Below are 18,568 nucleotides of genomic sequence, written 5' to 3' on the forward strand. Positions count from 1 at the left end.
GAAATCCAGCCAAACTTAAAAGCTAAGACACCAACTCAATAATATTAAGGCTCACTACTGCACAAGTCCATTTTAGTTCTTGAAAACACCTTTATAAATTGCATTTCATATTTTCTTACTGTCTCTGCACTTCAGAAAGCCCTTAGATGGCAATCACTTGGCCATTTGTACTTAAGGCACATTTTATTAGAAAAGGAAATGTTTCTGCAAGTAGGCAAGAATATATAAGGATTAACTGCCTCTTCAGAATATGCAAATACTTCATTACTAAGATCAAATCCCATTTAAATGACAGATAAAGTCAAAATTTAGAAGTGATAGACTTCCTTTGTATCATTGTGAAGTTTTGAGCCTTTGAAAAAGGAGAACCTTGGTGCACCTGGGTGGCTCAGTCGGTTAAGCATCTAACTCTTGATTTTGGCTCAGGTCATGATCTCACGGTTTGCGAGATCAAGCCGAGTTGTACTCTGTGCTGATAGTGTCGAGCCTGCTTGGGATTCTCTCTCTCCCTCTCTCTCTGCCCTTCCCCCACTTACATACATGCACGCTCTCAAAATACATAAGCTTCAAAAAAAAGGATAACCGTAATTTTAAACTCAAATATAACATGTAGAATTTAATAGTCATATTCTGACGTTTTGAACTTTATCATACCTAATTTTTTCCAATCATTTCAGATTTACTTCAATAAACATTGTCCTGTATTTTGTGAATAGCATTTTAAAATCAGAAGCAATTTTACAAATTTCCATATATGATCGACAAAGGACAAAACAATTCAAGCTTTATTAACAATTCTAAGTAGAAGAGAACACAATTAAGAGCTGTGCTGCTTAACATAAGCATTTAGCAAACAAATTACCTCAAATAAAAAAGTAGGAAATCTTTTAGCAATAAAAAAAATCAACACGCAACATGGACAGACCTAGAGGGTACTAGGTTACGTGAAGTCAGACAAGAGAAAGACAACACAGTATTACTTCACTTACACGTGGAACCTAAAAAGCAAAACAAACAACAAAGCAGAAACAGACCCATAAATGCAGAGAACAAACTGGTGGTTGTCAGAAGGGAGAGGGTGGGGGGATGGGCAAAAATAGGTGAAGGGGACTGGGAGACACAGGTTTCCAGGTACAGAATGAGTGGATCACGGGATGAAAGGCACAGCAGAGGGAACAGTCGGTGGCACTCTAACAGTGCTGCATGGTGACAGGTGGCAGCTACATCTGCGGTGAGCATAGCATAACATATAGAGTTGTCTAACCACTATGGTGTATCCCTGAAACTATTATAACACTGTGTCAACTCTACTTCAATTAAAAGAAATCAAGGATCGAAGGAAGAAAATTTTCCAGACGGCAGCTTATACTTTCATCACAATTTGTATCACTTATATCATACAGCGTTAAATAAATACTCATGTGATATTTACAAAACAGAGACGTAAGAGGAAAAAACCCAAGTATCAGGGTCTTTCATCCTTCTTCCAATTTTCTGGATCCGTTAGTTCATACCAACTAAAAATGTGATTCTAGTTAACTACAGTTGAAAGCTTATCAATTAAGTCATCAATAGTGTAAACAAGAAGTTGAATGTCTGATTTTTCCTTCATTCTGTGATCACTGTTTTTTCGGAGGATGACATCTACATCTTTGCTGACTACTCGGTCGGCAACCTGTATGGATGTATGCCAAGGTACGATGTCATCTTTCATGCCGTGGAGCAATCTTATAGGGCAGTTCACAGGAATAGGGCTATGTAACAAGCAGTGGTGTTCAGCTTCTTTAATGAAACTGTACTGAATGTCATAAACTCCTTTTTCACTGTATTTTGATGGCATGCTCCATACACCTTTCACCTCTATTTCCTTTTTTACCTATTGGGAAAAATGAGGGGAAAAAAGTATTTATACAACACTAACAAATGCAATAGTCTTAAACAGTCTAAGAAAAGCAGTCCTAGGAGGAAAAGAGATAAAAATGTAACAATGATAATTATTAAAAATTAAACACTACGTGCAAGGAGCTGTGAAAGGTACTTTACACATAGTTGTCTCCTAAGATCCTGATAACAACTGTTATTATTTCATTTTTACAAAAGAGGCTATTAGAATCTAGAGAAGTTAAATTTCACATTCAAAGCTGAAAGGTAACAACTGTCATAACTAGGATTCAAATTAGATTTAGCTTTATTAGGTAACATCTTAAATCGGGTGTTACTTCACCCCAACTGAAAGGGAAAATGAAGGGGAGAAAAAGTAATTTCTGGGAATCAGTTCAGGCATCATTCATATTATATAAACCCTAATCTTAGGAATAACAACTGTTTAGATTTCAAAATCACAAACTAAAAGTATCTGTATGTGAAGCTACTAAAATGGGGATGGGGAAAAAGAAGAAAAGAAAGAATCAAGCCCAGAACTAAAAATGAAAAATAATACGGTACTTACTCTGGGACAACCAAACATGTGCAATTTCAGGCTAAATGTAAAAAAAGGAAAAAAAAAAAAAAAGAAAGAAAAGAAAAAAAAAGTACTGTTTCCTTTCCAGAGTCCTAGGGAATGAGAAAAAACGTGTTGTTCTGGGTGACAATGAAGGCTTCCAGATATTTCCTGAAAACTGAGCAAGGATATCATTTCTACACATATTTCCTTAAGATGAAACACCGGGTATCTTTGGATTCTTGAAGAGTTTTAATTTTCTAGACTATAATTTGTGTTAAATAATTAATTTTCTTTTCTTTTTTAAAAAATGTTTATTATTTTGAGAGACAGAGAACACAAGCAGGGGAGGGGCAGAGAGAGAGAGAGAGAGAGAGAGAGAGAGAGAGAATCCCAAGCAGGGGATTCTGCACTGACAGTGCAGAACCCAAAGTGGGGCTCAAAAATCATGAAATGAGAGATCATGACCTGAGCTGAAACCAAGAGCTGGATGGTTAAGCAACTAAGCCACACACATGCCCCTTAAACAATTTTTCTAATTAGAGTAACATATACTCATTATAGAAAACATGGGAAATACAGAAATTATAAAAAACAAGCAATCATACATAATCCCACCTCATAGATATAATAATCATTAACATGCTGGCTCATTTCCTTCCAGTATTTTTTCTCTATGTATTTGGTTTTATATATATAATATGTAAAACAGGTATTACCCATTCACATAGAGTTTTCTATGTTGCTTTACTTATTTCATACATATATTTCTGGGTTTAAAAAAATTCTATGAAAAGTTTTTGTTTTTTTTTTTTTTTTAAATTTTTTTTTTCAACGTTTATTTATTTTTGGGACAGAGAGAGACAGAGCATGAACGGGCGAGGGGCAGAGAGAGAGGGAGACACAGAATCGGAAACAGGCTCCAGGCTCTGAGCCATCAGCCCAGAGCCCGATGTGGGGCTCGAACTCACGGACCGTGAGATCGTGACCTGGCTGAAGTCGGACGCTTAACCGACTGCGCCACCCAGGCGCCCCAAGTTTTTTTTTTTTTTAATGAAAAGTTTTTAAAGGCTGCATAGTAAATAGTCCATTATGCTAGATCTAAACTAATTAACTTGATTATTTCCACACTGCTGGATACTTCCATTAACATCTTTGAGCACAAAGATTTATCCGTATATAAATAAATTATTTGGAAAGATTATCAGAACTTGAACTAGTACATGAAGATGTAAACTAAAAAAAAATTTTTTTTAATGTTTATTTTTTTTGAGAGAGAGCGAGCAAGCACGAGCAGGGGAAGGGCAGACAGACAGAGAGGGAGACACAGAATCTGAAGCAGTCTTCAGGCTCTGAGCTGCAGCACACAGCCCAACATGGGGCTCGAACCCAATTGTGACTTGAGCCAATGTCGGACGCTCAACCGAGCCACCCAGGCACCCCAAGATGTAAGTATTTTTAAGGCTCTTGAAACCATATCATATTAAGGGAATTTCTGACTAGAAAAACAGGTGGACATCTTATCAAAAATAAAGAAAACTGTAAGGATAGAAAAGCCAAATATATTGAAAATTTTTGTATTTAAATTTTCAATAAAGATATTATGATTTTTTCCATGTTTAAAATTGTTAATTTATTACAAATATGAAAAGGAAAATAAAAATTTAAACAGTAAGATATATTGGGGCGCCTGGGTGGCGCAGTCGGTTAAGCGTCCGACTTCAGCCAGGTCACGATCTCGCGGTCCGTGAGTTCGAGCCCCGCGTCGGGCTCTGGGCTGATGGCTCAGAGCCTGGAGCCTGTTTCCCATTCTGTGTCTCCCTCTCTCTCTGCCCCTCCCCCGTTCATGCTCTGTCTCTCTCTGTCCCCAAAATAAATAAACGTTGAAAAAAAAATTAAAAAAAAAAAAAATAAATAAAAATAAATAAACAGTAAGATATATGATATAATCTATATGTATTTAGGCATTTTAATGTGTTTTTTAAAATTCCAGAACGATTTACTGATTCAGTGAAAAAGCTGCATAACTGAAAGCTATACTCCTACATACGTCCTCAAATGACTTGAAATTAAGGAAATTCTAAAAAACTATAAAATGTGAATCTACATGAATATTAAGGCAGTCTCTGTATTAAAACAACATGTATATGCTAAGTAATTTGGATCTAAATGAAAAAAATTAAATTAAAAAAAAAAACATGTGAACTGGATATTTAAAGCAAAAATGATATTCAGTGATCCTCAAATACTCAGGATCATTCTCCTGAATTTGTAATTTCAGTAATTAGAACTTAGTTTCATTGGTCATTAGATGAAGTGGGAACCATGCTAATTTACGGATACAATTAATAATAGCTGCATTTTAAGCATCCCTGCCCCCCAACCAGCTGTTATCTGCCACTGAAGTGAATGAATACTATCCATTTGTAGAACAAATTAACTTCATAGAATGTTATATGTAATTGAACTCTCAAAAAGTTCAGAAATAGCAAAAATATCATTAACTGAAGAAAATGTACAATATACATTAAGTTCTATGCCAATAAGAAACCACATCAAGGTGATGTGGTTGAGAAGCTTGTATTCCAAACAGCTGTGCACCTATCTGCCATCCTCTAATGTTCAAAGGAGGCAAACAATCAGAGTCAGTTCCTACGCAGTAAGCAATGCTGAGTGTTAACATTCCCAGGGCTAAAGATGATAGTAAAAATCACCACTTCTGCTCCCTTGCCATTGTTAGAGCTAGCTCCTTCTGTGAAGAAGAGATAGTGGTCCTACTGTCCCTGTTCTTTGCTTACATGCTTTTAAGTTAACATGCTTCTATTCACCAGCATTTGCTCGTCTGATTTAGGATTAGCAGAGACATGCCCTGATTTGCAGGTATAGACCTTCTCAGTCATTTAGGGGATTACTGACCATATGCTCCATGAGTGACGTGGATACATACATAAAGAATAATGTACAAAGACCTTGTCTTTTACCATAACAACAACACAAAATTGTTTAATCACCTTCTTCCTCATCCGCTATGTTCTTGAAATAATTTCCTACCAGGAGAAGCACCATTTAATTGAGTTAGAGGATGGAGTAAGGGCTTTAAGGTTTATATGCAGAGATACAATGGTAGGAATATTTAACAGCATTGGACATTGAGGCACTATGTATGAGAAACAACTAAGAAAGCAAAAAAATTCAGAAATCTGAGGTAAGTGCAAGGAAGACCAGCTTTGCAATTTTAGCTCTCAGAGGAAATTACATGAAGAAACTGCACATGCAGATAATAACATTTCTTAAGGGGCTGGGAGGAACGTGGGCTGAGAAGCAGCTTAGGACAGATAGTACACGGCACTGGTATCAATGCAGAACTTGAGGCAAAAGTCAACAATATTCTACTATCCACCACTACATAGGCCTTCTTCCTTCTCTTTATTTCCTTTCCTCCTCTACCTGCTCTTCCACTCTCCAGAGCAGTGGTTCTCAAACTTCATGGGAGGGGCTGGTTAAAACAGATTGCTGGGCCACACTGCTAGTTTCTGATTCAGTAGGTCTTGGGTGAAGTTCAAGAACATGCATTTCTAACAAGTTCTCAGGTGACGCTGATGCTGCCGGCCTAGTGAAAACACTCTTTGAACCACTTGAATAGAATGCTTTTCTTTCTTTAATTTTCTGTGCCTCATCCTGCTAGGGTCATAGTCCCACAGGTGACATTTAGATCCTTAGGAAAAAGACACCCAAAGAGAACTCAACTGACTGCAAAACAACAACAAAACACACAAAAATAAACAGCCATTACCCATTATTTCTTTATCCCTGCAGATAACCGAAGTGCTTAAACATGTCTAATAATAACATTAACAAATAAATTATTTTCATTTACTTCAGAAACCTCATTTCGACCATGATTTACTAAAGTGCATGGTAATAATGAAAAGCACATTTTTTTAAAAGGTGAGAATTAGTAGAACAGAATGCCAACTCCATGTCTAAGCCAGGAGTCACACACCTCATCTCCTGTGTGCGGACTCTGATGGATGATAACATGTACGGGAGAACTCTGCCGAGAGATGCTCTGAGGCTGCTCTCAGGAGAAGAAAAAAAGTTTCATAATTGATGAGCCACGTCTAATGTGGTCGTAAGAATAGGTACTATTTCCCATATGCCACAAAATAAGAATAAAAGGTACAAAGAGAGATCACAATGTCCGATCCAAGTAAGTAAATGTGATTAATAATGAAAATGTTGCTAAAAAAAGAAATTAAACGTGTGATTTCATTAATGTGGCTGAAATATGTGGTAGAATGACTTGAAGGGACTGAATGAAGAAAAGGAGACCTTGAACAAGAGCCCAATCAGTTAAATAAGGCAAAGAGATTATATACAAAAAGGCAGCTAAGGCAAAAGATGAGCCAGCACAGGAAGTCAAAGGACAGATAACACACGAACAAACATCCAAAGAAAGAAGAAGCAGAGCTATGACAGGAGGCGTACACTGAGGTTGCTTGTGACCCACCTCAACAGGGAGCTGATTAAACTGTATCACTAGGCCATCTACAGCTGTGGCTATACCAATAAGAGCAACGACCTTTTGTGGCCTTGCGATTGCAGCATGAAGCATAAGCCATCCACCGAGGCTAGATCCAACAAGTATCTAAAAACAAAAACACACAGTTATATTTATTTTTTTAATTTTATTTTAGAGAGAGAGGGAGAGACAGAGTACACGCGCACCTGTGAGCAGGGGAAAGGGAGACAGAATCTTAAGCGATGTGGGGCTCAATCCCCTGACCCCGGGATCATGACCTGAGCCAAAATCAAGAGTCAAACGCTCAACTACTGAGCCACCCAGGTGCCCCCAAAAGATACACAGTTTTAAAGAGGAATTTCTTTTTCTTTTCTGTAAGGGGATTCAGTAATTTATGTATGTATTTTTTTCTTCTATATCCATTAGCTCCCAGACTTTTGATATTTGGCACAAAGTAGAATTAAAATTAGGATTACAAGGTAAAGTAAAATGCCACTTACATTTTATGAGAAAGTGAATAGAATAATTTTAAATCAAATACCAAAATTAATTGTTAAACATTTAAACTATTAAATTTTCATAGCTAAAGAAACAGCTGAAAAAAAAATGAGGTTAGTCAATAATTATATTTAACACAAATAGTCACCTGTGGTCCTTCAGCTAAGTCATCAATTATAGAAAGAACATCTTTTCTCCATTTTCCCACTGTGCATTCTTGTAAGTTACCATCCGAATTTCCAACTCCTGAGTAATCAAACCTAGAAAAAGGGGAAACATATATCTAGATATCTGTATCTAGTTATATATTTCTCTGATTTTTAAAGAAGACAGCTCATTTATCATTATTACAATGCTTAAAATGTATTAAAATAAAGCAATGAGGTCAATTCATATTTTAGCAGATTCAACTGGCATAACCTTCAAATATCACCCATGTCCACTCACTCTCTCACCTCCTCCACTGCTAGCAGCCTGTCCATGTCACCATCTTCTCTGCCGGAGTAGTGTAATAGTATCCTAAGTGTCCCTGTGTCCATTTTCTACCCCAGTAGTCTATTCCCCATGTAGCACTCAGTGCTCTTTTTAAAACAAAAATCATGTCTTGCACAAACCCTTCAAAAGCCTTCTACCATCTTTAAACAAAACATAATGAGGCCTCTGACTACCTCTCTGATTTCATTTCTTAGAGATTTCTTACTGTTCTCTCCCTCCCAACTGAATTCGCATTTGCCTTCTTGAAGTAAACGGAATATACCACCCAGGTTTTGCTATCAACTTTTCTTTCTACAGGGCATACTGTATCCCTCCAGATATCCACTTTGATTGCTCCCTTGCTTCATTCAGGCCTCTGGCTCAAATGTTACATCTCCAGAGATGCCTTCTCTGACTACTCAATGCACAATTGTGCTGCTTTCATCATTCTCTATTTCCTTACCCTGCTTTATTTTCTTCATGGCAAATATTGCTACTTGACATATAAAAAATTTAATTATTTGTTTATGGTCATCTCCCACACTAGAATGGAAGCACCATATGGGCACAGGCTGTTTTGTTCACTGCTGCTTTCCCAATGCCTACATCAGTACTTTGCACATGATAAGTGCTTAGTATTTACTAAATTAATAAAAGGGAAAGAGGTAAATCAAATTCACGATCATCAACTCATCCCCCTAGTTTGCTGCTTCTTCCAACTGCCTAGCTCTCCAGGCTCCAAGTCTGTCGATCTGTGCATTTTCAAGGCCTCAATTCAGCAGACCAGGAAATATCGCATCACGTCTGCAGATTACCTTAAACCACAGTCATACTGAACTACTCCAATCCCTGGGCAGACCCTTTTATAATGCTGGGCCTTTGCATCCTGTCTAGAAAGCCTGGAAAGCCTTCCTTCCCACCCAAACTCCTACTCATCCCTCAGTCATGTCACCTCCTGAGGAACTCTGACATACACTCCCTCAGTCACTTTCTTTTGTATGTACTCACTTAACACTTTTCATATTATGTAGTAATCAGGTCAAATATTTGTGTGACTAGAATGTCAGTTCTTGAAGAGCAGACTGTTTCACTCTAATTTTTTTTCCAGGATACCAAACACTGCTTGCCCTGCGCCATCCTCACTCACTCTCGTTTCTTTCCATTCACCTCTTTCTCTGCCATCTGGTAAGACCAGTATCACGGTGCACATCTTTGTCATTTTTCAAAAAAAAATTTTTTTTAACATTTATTTATTTTTGAGAGACAGAGCATGGGCCGAGGAGGGGCAGAGAGAGAGGGAGACACAGAATCCGAAGCAGGCTCCAGGCTCTGAGCTGTCAGCACAGAGCCCGACACGAGGCTCGAACCCATGAACCATGAGATCATGAGCTGAGCTGAAATCAGATGCTTAACTAACTGAGCCACCCAGGCGCCCCACATCTTTGTCATCTTAAACCTGGCCTAGCATAGTAGCCTCCTGTGTCTGTCCACTCTTTCTCCAAATAGATCCACTTTATACATGTCAGGTTTTTTTCTGAAACATTTTATTGCTATGGAATTAACTTCAGTGGTTCCCTGTAACATGCAACATAAACATTCAGGGCTTTAGCCTATTTTTTAGACCATTATATTCTGGTCATCTCAGATTGATCATTTATCATGTCATCTGAGGAAACCAGTGCTTTGGCCCAATTGATCAACTTGGTGTTACTAAACTGGCTCTTGCTTTCTGTTCCTGTTTCATGCCTCATACTATTTTCATCACTAGGAGTACCTTCTCCTTTCACCTTCACAGCTCATCCTCTCAGAACTTAGTCCAAACAAATCTTTTTTTTTTTTTTTTTCCTGGAAAAACTTCCCCCAGACAAGCTGAAGAAAAAATTCTTACCTAATGAAACTTATACAGAATTCATTTTTATCAGTCACAATCAATTTTTATACCCTGCTCTATAAGACAGTTTGTATGTGTGTGATGTGCCTCATCATTCCTGTGAGACGGTCAGATCCTGGTGGGGAAACACCATTCTTGGTTTTGTGTCTGCATTCTTCCCAGAGGCGAGACACCTACACCTCGCACACAGAGTATGATAACACATACTAAATAAATAAACATGGAAGGTAAAAATAAAAAGAATCACTTGATTCAAATTTGAAGTGTTCAGGTTTCTCTAATTCTTAAAATCTGATGAAAACTAATAAATCCTAGTGTTTTTAGTGTACATGTAAGAATATATATGTGACACACACCATACACACATTTTCTTAGGGATTTACGGGTCATGGAGGAAAAAGAAATTGAATTTTTCTTTGTTATAAAGTGAAATGATTTTGGACCCTTGGGAAATTGTGTAACAAGGCCACTGCTCACATCACAGTCATTATTTCCCTTCAATCCAGAGGACATAGAAAACAGACCCAGGAGAAGAGGGAAGAAAGGTACCAGCTAATCCTTTTTCCTCCCTTGGCGGGCAATCGGGCATCTCTACTTGCTGCATCTTTCACAGCTGCCTTCGAAATGTATGATGCAGATGCAGAATACAAGTAGAAACCCATCAAAAAGGAAAATATAAACATCTGGTGATACTAAAAGGTACAAGTAAAAAATATAGTTCACTCTTGCTGAACCCTAACCAAGGGACAAAGACAATTCAAACATATTCAGCTGTTGGGGCACCTGGGCAGCTCAGTCGGTTAAGCGGTCAGACTTCGGCTCAGGTCATGATGTCAAGGTTCGCGGGTTCGAGCCCCGTGCCCGGCTCTGTGCTGACAGCTCAGAGCCTGGAGCCTGCTTCAGATTCTGTGTCTTCCTATCTCTGCACCTCTCCCACTCACATTCTGTCTCTCTCAAAAATAAAAAAACAAAACTAAACAAAAACCAAACATATTCAGCTATTTAGGACTTTAAAACAGCAATGGGTGGGGCAAGGAGCGGCTGGCTGAGTCAGTACAGCATGAGACTTGATCTTCAGTGTGAGAGTTTGTGCTCCACTTTGGGTGTGCAGCCTACTTAAAACAAACAAACAAACAAACAACAAAAAAAACCCCACAGGCTGTTCTAGCAGCCTCAACACTCTAGAACATAATCCCAAATCTAGAATTAAATATTCTATGGCAAGTAACTATGAGAGAATACCAGCCCTAGCATCGTGTGCTATATTCCTGAGCTCTGACTCAATCTTATGTTAGGCACGGTGACAGAACATCAAAAAACTGTTTTCACATAGTCATATGTACCATTTCTTGTATAATATACAAAACCATTTCCTCACTCAAGATCTAAGATTCTACAGCCAAAAACATAAAAAAGGTAAACTGAGAAACTGGAGTATATATAAAAGATAAAATCTCCAATAACAAGCTACAATGCAATCAATAGTTAATAGTGATTAGGTTGCAATGAAGTTTGATAAAAGCAAATAAAAAGGAATCTAGTCAAATTAAAATTTTGTAGTGAAAGGCTACACTTTTATAAAGGTTTATAAAGATATACTTAGGCTATGTTTTAACACAGAACCAATTAATGGTCTGTACACATTATAATTAATGTTTATTTAATACACTTTAAAAAAAGTTTTCCATATGTATTCAAAATACAGAAAATGCACAGATGTCATGTGTCATAGGGAGATAGGAACTGGTTACAGTGCTCAGTTTCAACTTAAATCCAAGAACTGGTAAAAGGGCAATTTCTTGATTCAAATTCTCTGGGGGATAAAAAGGACGACGGCAATTTTTCTGACTGTATTGTGTTTTGATCAGTGCAGTTTCCCTTCTTGTACAGATCTTCTTCCTTACCCCAATCCTAACATCAGTGTGCCTTTATGAAGTGTTTTTTTTATCCACTTTAATCCCCAGTTTTCTCTCACCTTGTGCAATTAAGTATACTATTCCTTTTGACACAGTACATTCTGTTGAGTATTTCTGCCTAATTTCTCATGTTTTTTGTCTTGTTTCCCCAACCTGATCTTTAGCAACAACGGCCATGTTTTAGAATTTGTTGTATATTTTACAGCACCCAGTAATAGTGCTAGAATGTCTACTTGGAAAAGATACTCCAGTCTTCAGAATAACAGGTCAGAATAGATTTTTTTAAAAGTTCTGAGTAGGAAAATGAAACTCAATATGATAAAAAAGAGTAACACTAAATCCAACTAAATGTCCATTTAATTGACATAATCTCTGCTAATATGTTGAATAAAATCTAAAAGGTTTTTTGTATTTATATATTAATTTCTGAAAGCTATATTTTCTAGACATATTGAGTGAATGTTAGTGAAACTATTATTCTAACCATGTAGATGAACAGATTTTTAGGCCGTTAGTTCTAGAAAGGATTCAGACATTATCTTTAGTTCATCATCCTCCTTTTTTATGATGAAGAAAATAGGTCCAGTGTTTATCAGCTGACTCATCTTGTCACAGTTATTGCTGGAATGGATTCTGGTACCCATAATTCTTGAATTCCGGGCCAGCATTCTTTCTATTAAACCATACTATCTTTTCTGGCAAAGCAGACACTAACTAAATGATTGTTATAAGTAAACAAACCTAATAACGATGTAAGCACACTATTTTACTAAAATAATTACTGGAATGAAATATTAGGAATTATGAAATCAGATTCTGGTTAAATAACACATATCCTCTCTATGCTTCTATACACTCAGACTACAGGAGTGAAGGGAAAGAGAAAACTTCCGTGCAAATGTGAATTATACAGTACGAATTTTAGAATACTTTCATTCATTCATTTATTTATTTATACAGGCATGGAACATCAATGAAAATACCAGGCCAGAGAAATGGAGTTCTAAACTATACCTAAAACCAAAGGAAAGAATGGGCTCAATATGAGGATGTGAAGTGGGAACTTAAAAGATCGTAAGAGACATGAAAAATATACAATATTCTCAAATACATGTATTATTTTTAAATACATATTTTGAAAGTAGAGTTATAAAGAGTGACCAAATAAAATCCCCAATGGAAAGCCACAAAATAATTACAAGACATTACAAGAAAGCCAACTACTATTTTTGATTTGTTGTCCTGCTAGATTATTACATCTGAAGAGTTTAGTTACCACTAGTTTCTTTTTCCACCAGCATTGTCAGGGTGGCACAAAGACCATTAAAGAAGGTCTTTTTAGGGCTGCATTTGCAATAGCCCTAAATCACAAGGTGAAAGTTTACAGACCATTAAAATAAGTTGATCCATAAAGACACTGGCATTTGCTCCAATTGGTTAGAGCAGAAATAAATCTCCATTGCCATGCTCAATGGTAGTAGTATTTTTCTCGGAGAAATGTGTTGTTCCTACCTTATATAGGCGTGACCTAGAGATTTGCAAAACTCTTCAATCGCCAATGCTTTTGTACCATTCATATTAGATATATAGCCAGGGATGAAGATAATTCCTGGACTTTTGCCTTTTAGCTTCTTATAAGCCAGGTTTGGAAGGTCTGGTCGACTAAGGAAAGAGACCGATGACTTTGGTCTGCAAGCTAAACAAAGTACAAAAACATAAACTAGTTTACAAATACTGTTTTGGGAAAACCATACACAACTGACCCTTGAACAACATGGGGGTTGAGACACTGACGCCCCCGTGTATTCGAAAATCTGTGTGTAACTTCTGACCTCCCAAAAACTTAACTAATAACAGCCTACTGTTGATTGGAGGCCTTACCGATAACATAAAGTTGATTAACACATATTTTGTGTGTTGTTTATATTATTATATATTGCACTCTTACAAAAAAGTAGGCTAGAGAAAAAATGTTGAGAAAATCATACAGAAAATGTATTTACAGTAGTGTTGTTTATTGAAAAACACCAATGTATAAGTGGGCCTTAGTAGTTAAACCCATGTTATTCAAGGGTCAACTGTATATTTTCAATCTTAACTTTCTTAACTTGTCAAATTGATGTCAAAACTACTTCCATTTAAGAGGAAAAACAGAAACATACTTGAAATATTAAAATCACAAGCCTATCCATGGTATCTTTTGAACTCCTATCAAAATCAGTTCATAGTTTGAACTCATATTCAAAATCACTTGAACAAGGTCCAATCTTGATTCTTCCAAAATACACAATGAGGTGGAAATTTCAAGGCAATAAAAGATAGAGACTTGTAAAAAAAAGTTTTCCTGTAAAAAATGCTGCTGTATCATCTGTCCTAAATAGTATCAATTAATGTTCAGATTTAATTACACTAGTTTAAGCCTTCTCTTGTGAGATTTTTCTTTTTAATTTTTTCAGTGTTGGAGGAGTTTCACATCCTCTACTTTTTGGCAGGGAGGGGGAGAAGGCAGAGAAACTGTTTCGAAGGCAGAGGTGCTGTGCTCCTGCTGGTAATACTGGCTCCCTCACCATCCACAAAATCATGGGCCATGCTAACAGCCTGTCATGATTTTGCATCAGCTGAGGTGGGTTCAATGAGCAGTTACTTTACAAGAAACCTTGAATAATTTATAATAGTACCATTTTCGGAAAAAGATTTCCCACAGGACTCTGCAATCACTATGTTTTATTTGTTGGTTTGGCTTTCTGTGAATGGCACACAGATCTTAGTGCAATTTAAGTATAATAGCACAACTGGCAAACCTTATAAGGTTACTCTATTTCACTGTTTTTCAAGTTTTTTCCTTACCATAAAATCTATACTTGCTCTTTAAAAAAGGTAAAGAGATTTTTAAAAAATTAAGTCATTTATAATCCCACCTCCTCCTTCCAAAGAAATTAAGTTTGTGTATTTCCTTATACTCTTTTCCTGAACCAAGAAAATCTCATCTTTTATATGAAATGAAACCTTCCTCCACTTTATTGTGGCCAAGGAAAACATCTCTGCCCCCTCCATGTGAGTTGACAAAAGCTTCCTTCATTTTGGGTTTGAGAAGTTGGATTTTTAAAAAACTGAATTGAAGGCCTTAAAGCTATCCCTATAACATCTAAGTTGTTTCAAAGTTTCACTGTATAGTGAAATATGCCAAATTAAAATTTTTTTAGTGAAAACCAGGGCTAGTGGGGGCCAGTTATGTTGGTTGGTAGGTTGTATCAGCAAAAATGTCAATTTCCTAGTTCCTTAGTTCAGCACTCAAATCCTTCCTATTGTCTTCTCAATATTACATCTCCAAACAGAAATTTCTCCTCTGAAACAGTAATTTACTTCATTTTGGTGAGTTTTAAGTTGGAGGGGTTCTTAACATTATATCCATAAATGATCTTTGTACTATAAGGATTAGCTCAAAGCCTGATGCATAAATCCTAAATGATGTGCTAAACAGATGAAAAAGTATTACAATTTACTTAATGAATTGACATACTATACTTCACTAGGGGAACTTATATATATAACAAGCCTTTAGACTGTACATAATTAAGTGTAAGTTAAACTGATTATATACATTTAAAAATTTTAACCAAAGCAAAGGGTGTCAGCAATGACAGTTCCCATTCCAAGCACAATGCATCTGACAGCTTGTATGCCAAAGGTGTAAAAACAACAAAACTAGAGAATAAAAAGACACAATTCAGAAAGACTATGTATACTGGGGGTAGGGTGCTATGGAGAAGAATCGAACACAAGTTGAAGAAAATATTCTGATGCTCTCATTTTTGGTACAAATTCTAGTTTCCTTTGTAGAGTAATGAATATGGTTTTCACTGAGCGGGAGCATGGAGAAGGCAAAATCAGAAATTTGGCTTGTTCACGGAGTCTACTCTCTCTCTCTCTCTCTCTCTCTCTCTCTCTCTCACACACACACACACACACACACACACACACACAAAGTTGATACTATAAATTTCCCAAAGGGAAGCAAGGTCAGGTCTCAGCATCCTAACGGAGTCAAGATCTGTAAAGCCCTTCCTTAGACCAGAAGACAAACGAAAGAAAAAGCAACTAATAACCAAACGCACATCTTAAATTTTTCCTAGCGTTGGCGCTTAACACAGGGAGGCAGGCACAGAGTACGATCCTTAAGCTGCAGAGCGTAAAACTCCAGCAAGGGCCGGCAGAGTTCTTCCTACAGCTTTCACCAGAATTGCTGAAAGCGAGTAAAACTAGAGTACTGAGAACGGGGGAAGAGCATTTTTAAATAAGGCGCCAAAAACGCACTAGACAGGAACGGAATGAACTCCAAGTTCGAAAGAACGCGTACTTCTCCCGCCTTTCGGACACTGACCTGGGACCCACCGTGGCGTCCGCTCCGACTTCCTTGCAAGTAACGCGCTGAGGCCACGGTAGAAGCCTAAGAAGACGGCCTCTCTGCCCCACCTCCGACGAGGTACCCAAGAGCTCAGGGTAGCCATGCCCGCCCCCGCCATCTTCCCAGAGGCCCTCGAGTACCTTGCTGACCCACAGAGTAGCTCCGAGCGCACAGTAACCAGAACTGCGCATGCGCCGCCGGCCGGAAGCCGGGACTTGCTAAAGACTTTCAACTGAGGGCGCACATGCGCGGAGAGTCGTCGCTCTGGCGAGCCTCTCGCAATTGGACGGTTGGTTCCTCAGGGAGTTTTTGCCTGTGATGGCTTGGAATGTTTTGAGCAGCCTCAGTAGGTGATTTTCTCAATTGGTTGTTAGCTGGCTGTTAGATAGAGGCGCGGAGAGGATCCGTAGCCAACGTTCCTAGATAGGAAACCATCTCATCGTCCCGAGGACACTAGGGAGCGGAAGCTTAAGATGCTAGGCTGCTTGCATTACAAATCGCCTTCCCACCCCGACAGTTTTAAGACAGTTTTAAACCGTACCGGAAATGCTTCCAAAATCTGACCTTAATCCTGCTTGTGTAAATACCCGAGGTGGACTCGTTCGCCGCTCCTCCGCCGCTTTCCGATTCGTTTTTACTCTATCTAGCTCTCTATATGCCTGACAATTGAATTATTTAGTTATTCTGTCCCCTGCCTCATGTTACGTGCAAAAATAAATCTCAGGAGATATATGCTTTCAACGGAAGATTAAAACAAAGGATTTAAATACACTTTAGGGCAGTATTTTGTAGTTTGGGGATAGAAGGGACTTTCATAAGCAAGAGATGAAACCCCGGAATAAATAAAAATGTTTGCATGTGAACTTCAACTTTTTTCACGGTAAAAGGCATCTTGAGTCAAATGAGAGTCTAGAAAAACTGATTTTACGGCACAGATAACAGAACATTAATACTTCTATTCAGCCTGCTCCTAGTAATAAGGAAAAAAAAAACCCTATAATTCAATGGAATTAGCCAACGGCTGTGAGTAGGCGCTTCATCTATAAAGATGTTCAACTTCACTAATTGAAAAATGTGAATAAAAAAATAACATGTTATTTTTCTCACCTGTCAGATTGGGAAAAATTAACAGAGCAACTATGGGCAAGGATGATGGAAAACTGGCACTCCTGTATGGTTGGTAGCAGGGTTAATTGCTAAACTCTTCTGTCAAGTAATCTGTGCACAATTTAAAATGTGCATCATTTTCAGCGCCCTTGATCTAGTGGCTCCAGTCTGTGACTCTTCTGTAAAGAACAGTATTAGTTCCTAAGGATGCATATAATCTGCTACAGCACCATATATATATATATATATATATATATATATACACACACACACACACACACACACACACACACCATAAATATATACACCATATATATTTTACATTTTATTTTTCAGAGAGAGAGAGAGAGAGAGAGAGAGAGAACAAGTGGGGGAGGGGCAGAGAGAGGGAGACACAGAATCCGAAGCAGGCTCCAGGCTTGAGCTGTCAGCACAGAGCCTGATGTGGGGCTCGAACCCCTGAACTGTGAGATCAAGACCTGAGCCGAAGTCTGTTGCTTAACTGACTGAGCCACCCAGGCACCCCTATTTATTTTATTTATTTATTTACTTAAGTAGGCTCTGCTCAGCTTGGAGCCCAACACAGGGCTTGAACTCAAAACCCTGAGATCAAGAGTGAGTGGCTTAACGACTGAGCCACCCAGGCACCCCTACAGCACTATTCTTATAAGCAAGCAGAAGAAAAAAAAATGAATTCTGGGGGCCCCAGGCATCAGCAAGTAAGATCTTATCTAGTTTTTTTCTACTTAAGGTTAAGGTAGCTGGTATAAAATACTTAAGTAAAGCCACTTTACTATGTTAGTCATACATTTTGGAGCAATGATTGGTGCTAGAGTTAAAGGCAAATGTTGGATACAGTGAATCCAGCCTATCTTTGGAGTCTTGAGAACCTGTCTTATTGGAACATTGGAAAAAGTTGGATAAATAAAAACTAAATAGATCTTTCTTGAGTGGTGTAGTGCCAGAAACAGATAGCAAGGACGGCTGCTCGATTTCAGGATGCACTCCAAAAGTTGTTGAGCTATTTTGCCATTTCTCCACTAGGCCTGTTGTAGATTCCAAAGAAACTAAATCACTAAGGTGATAGACAATGTGTGTCACTTCGTTGTCCTTTAAATCTTAACAATAAACATTTCTCACTATGGGTTTTGGATAATTGCAAATATTCTCAATCATTCCTGTCCCTATTCTCTCCTTTTATTTTTGTAGATCTTGCATTTTATGTACAGCAAAATGAAAACAATCTGACTTGTCTCCATAGTGGGAAAAACACTGCTCAAAAGAGTAGGGAAACCCATAGATTGTTTTCTCTATC

General features: G+C 37.8%; 1 protein-coding gene across 1 annotated transcript; it reads right to left on the reverse strand.

The window, feature by feature from the left end:
• Positions 1–596: 596 nt before the first annotated feature.
• ABHD10 (abhydrolase domain containing 10, depalmitoylase) lies at positions 597–16,662 on the reverse strand. Its single transcript, XM_025914028.2, has 5 exons — positions 16,123–16,662; positions 13,254–13,437; positions 7,609–7,720; positions 6,951–7,088; positions 597–1,876 (listed from the first exon to the last, which is right to left on the reverse strand). Exons 1-5 carry the CDS (start codon positions 16,262–16,264, stop codon positions 1,532–1,534), a joined length of 921 nt encoding a protein of 306 aa, XP_025769813.1. The 5' UTR covers positions 16,265–16,662; the 3' UTR covers positions 597–1,531.
• Between the last annotated feature and the right edge of the window lie 1,906 nt (positions 16,663–18,568).

The sequence above is a fragment of the Puma concolor genome, chromosome C2 (genome assembly GCF_028749965.1).
Source record: "Puma concolor isolate L17-30 chromosome C2, mPumCon1.1.hap2, whole genome shotgun sequence".
Lineage (NCBI taxonomy): Eukaryota > Metazoa > Chordata > Mammalia > Carnivora > Felidae > Puma > Puma concolor.

Bases quoted from the DNA above. Each gene is read 5' to 3' on its own strand.
- ABHD10 (XM_025914028.2), bottom strand. From the start codon at position 16,264: ATGGCGGGGGCGGGCATGGCTACCCTGAGCTCTTGGGTACCTCGTCGG. The intron at 7,721-13,253 runs GTAGGAACAACA...CCCTTTTTCTAG, and splicing joins CTAGGTCACGCCTATATAAG to GTTTGATTACTCAGGAGTTG. The intron at 7,089-7,608 runs GTGACTATTTGT...TTTTGTTTTTAG, and splicing joins ACTTAGCTGAAGGACCACAG to ATACTTGTTGGATCTAGCCT.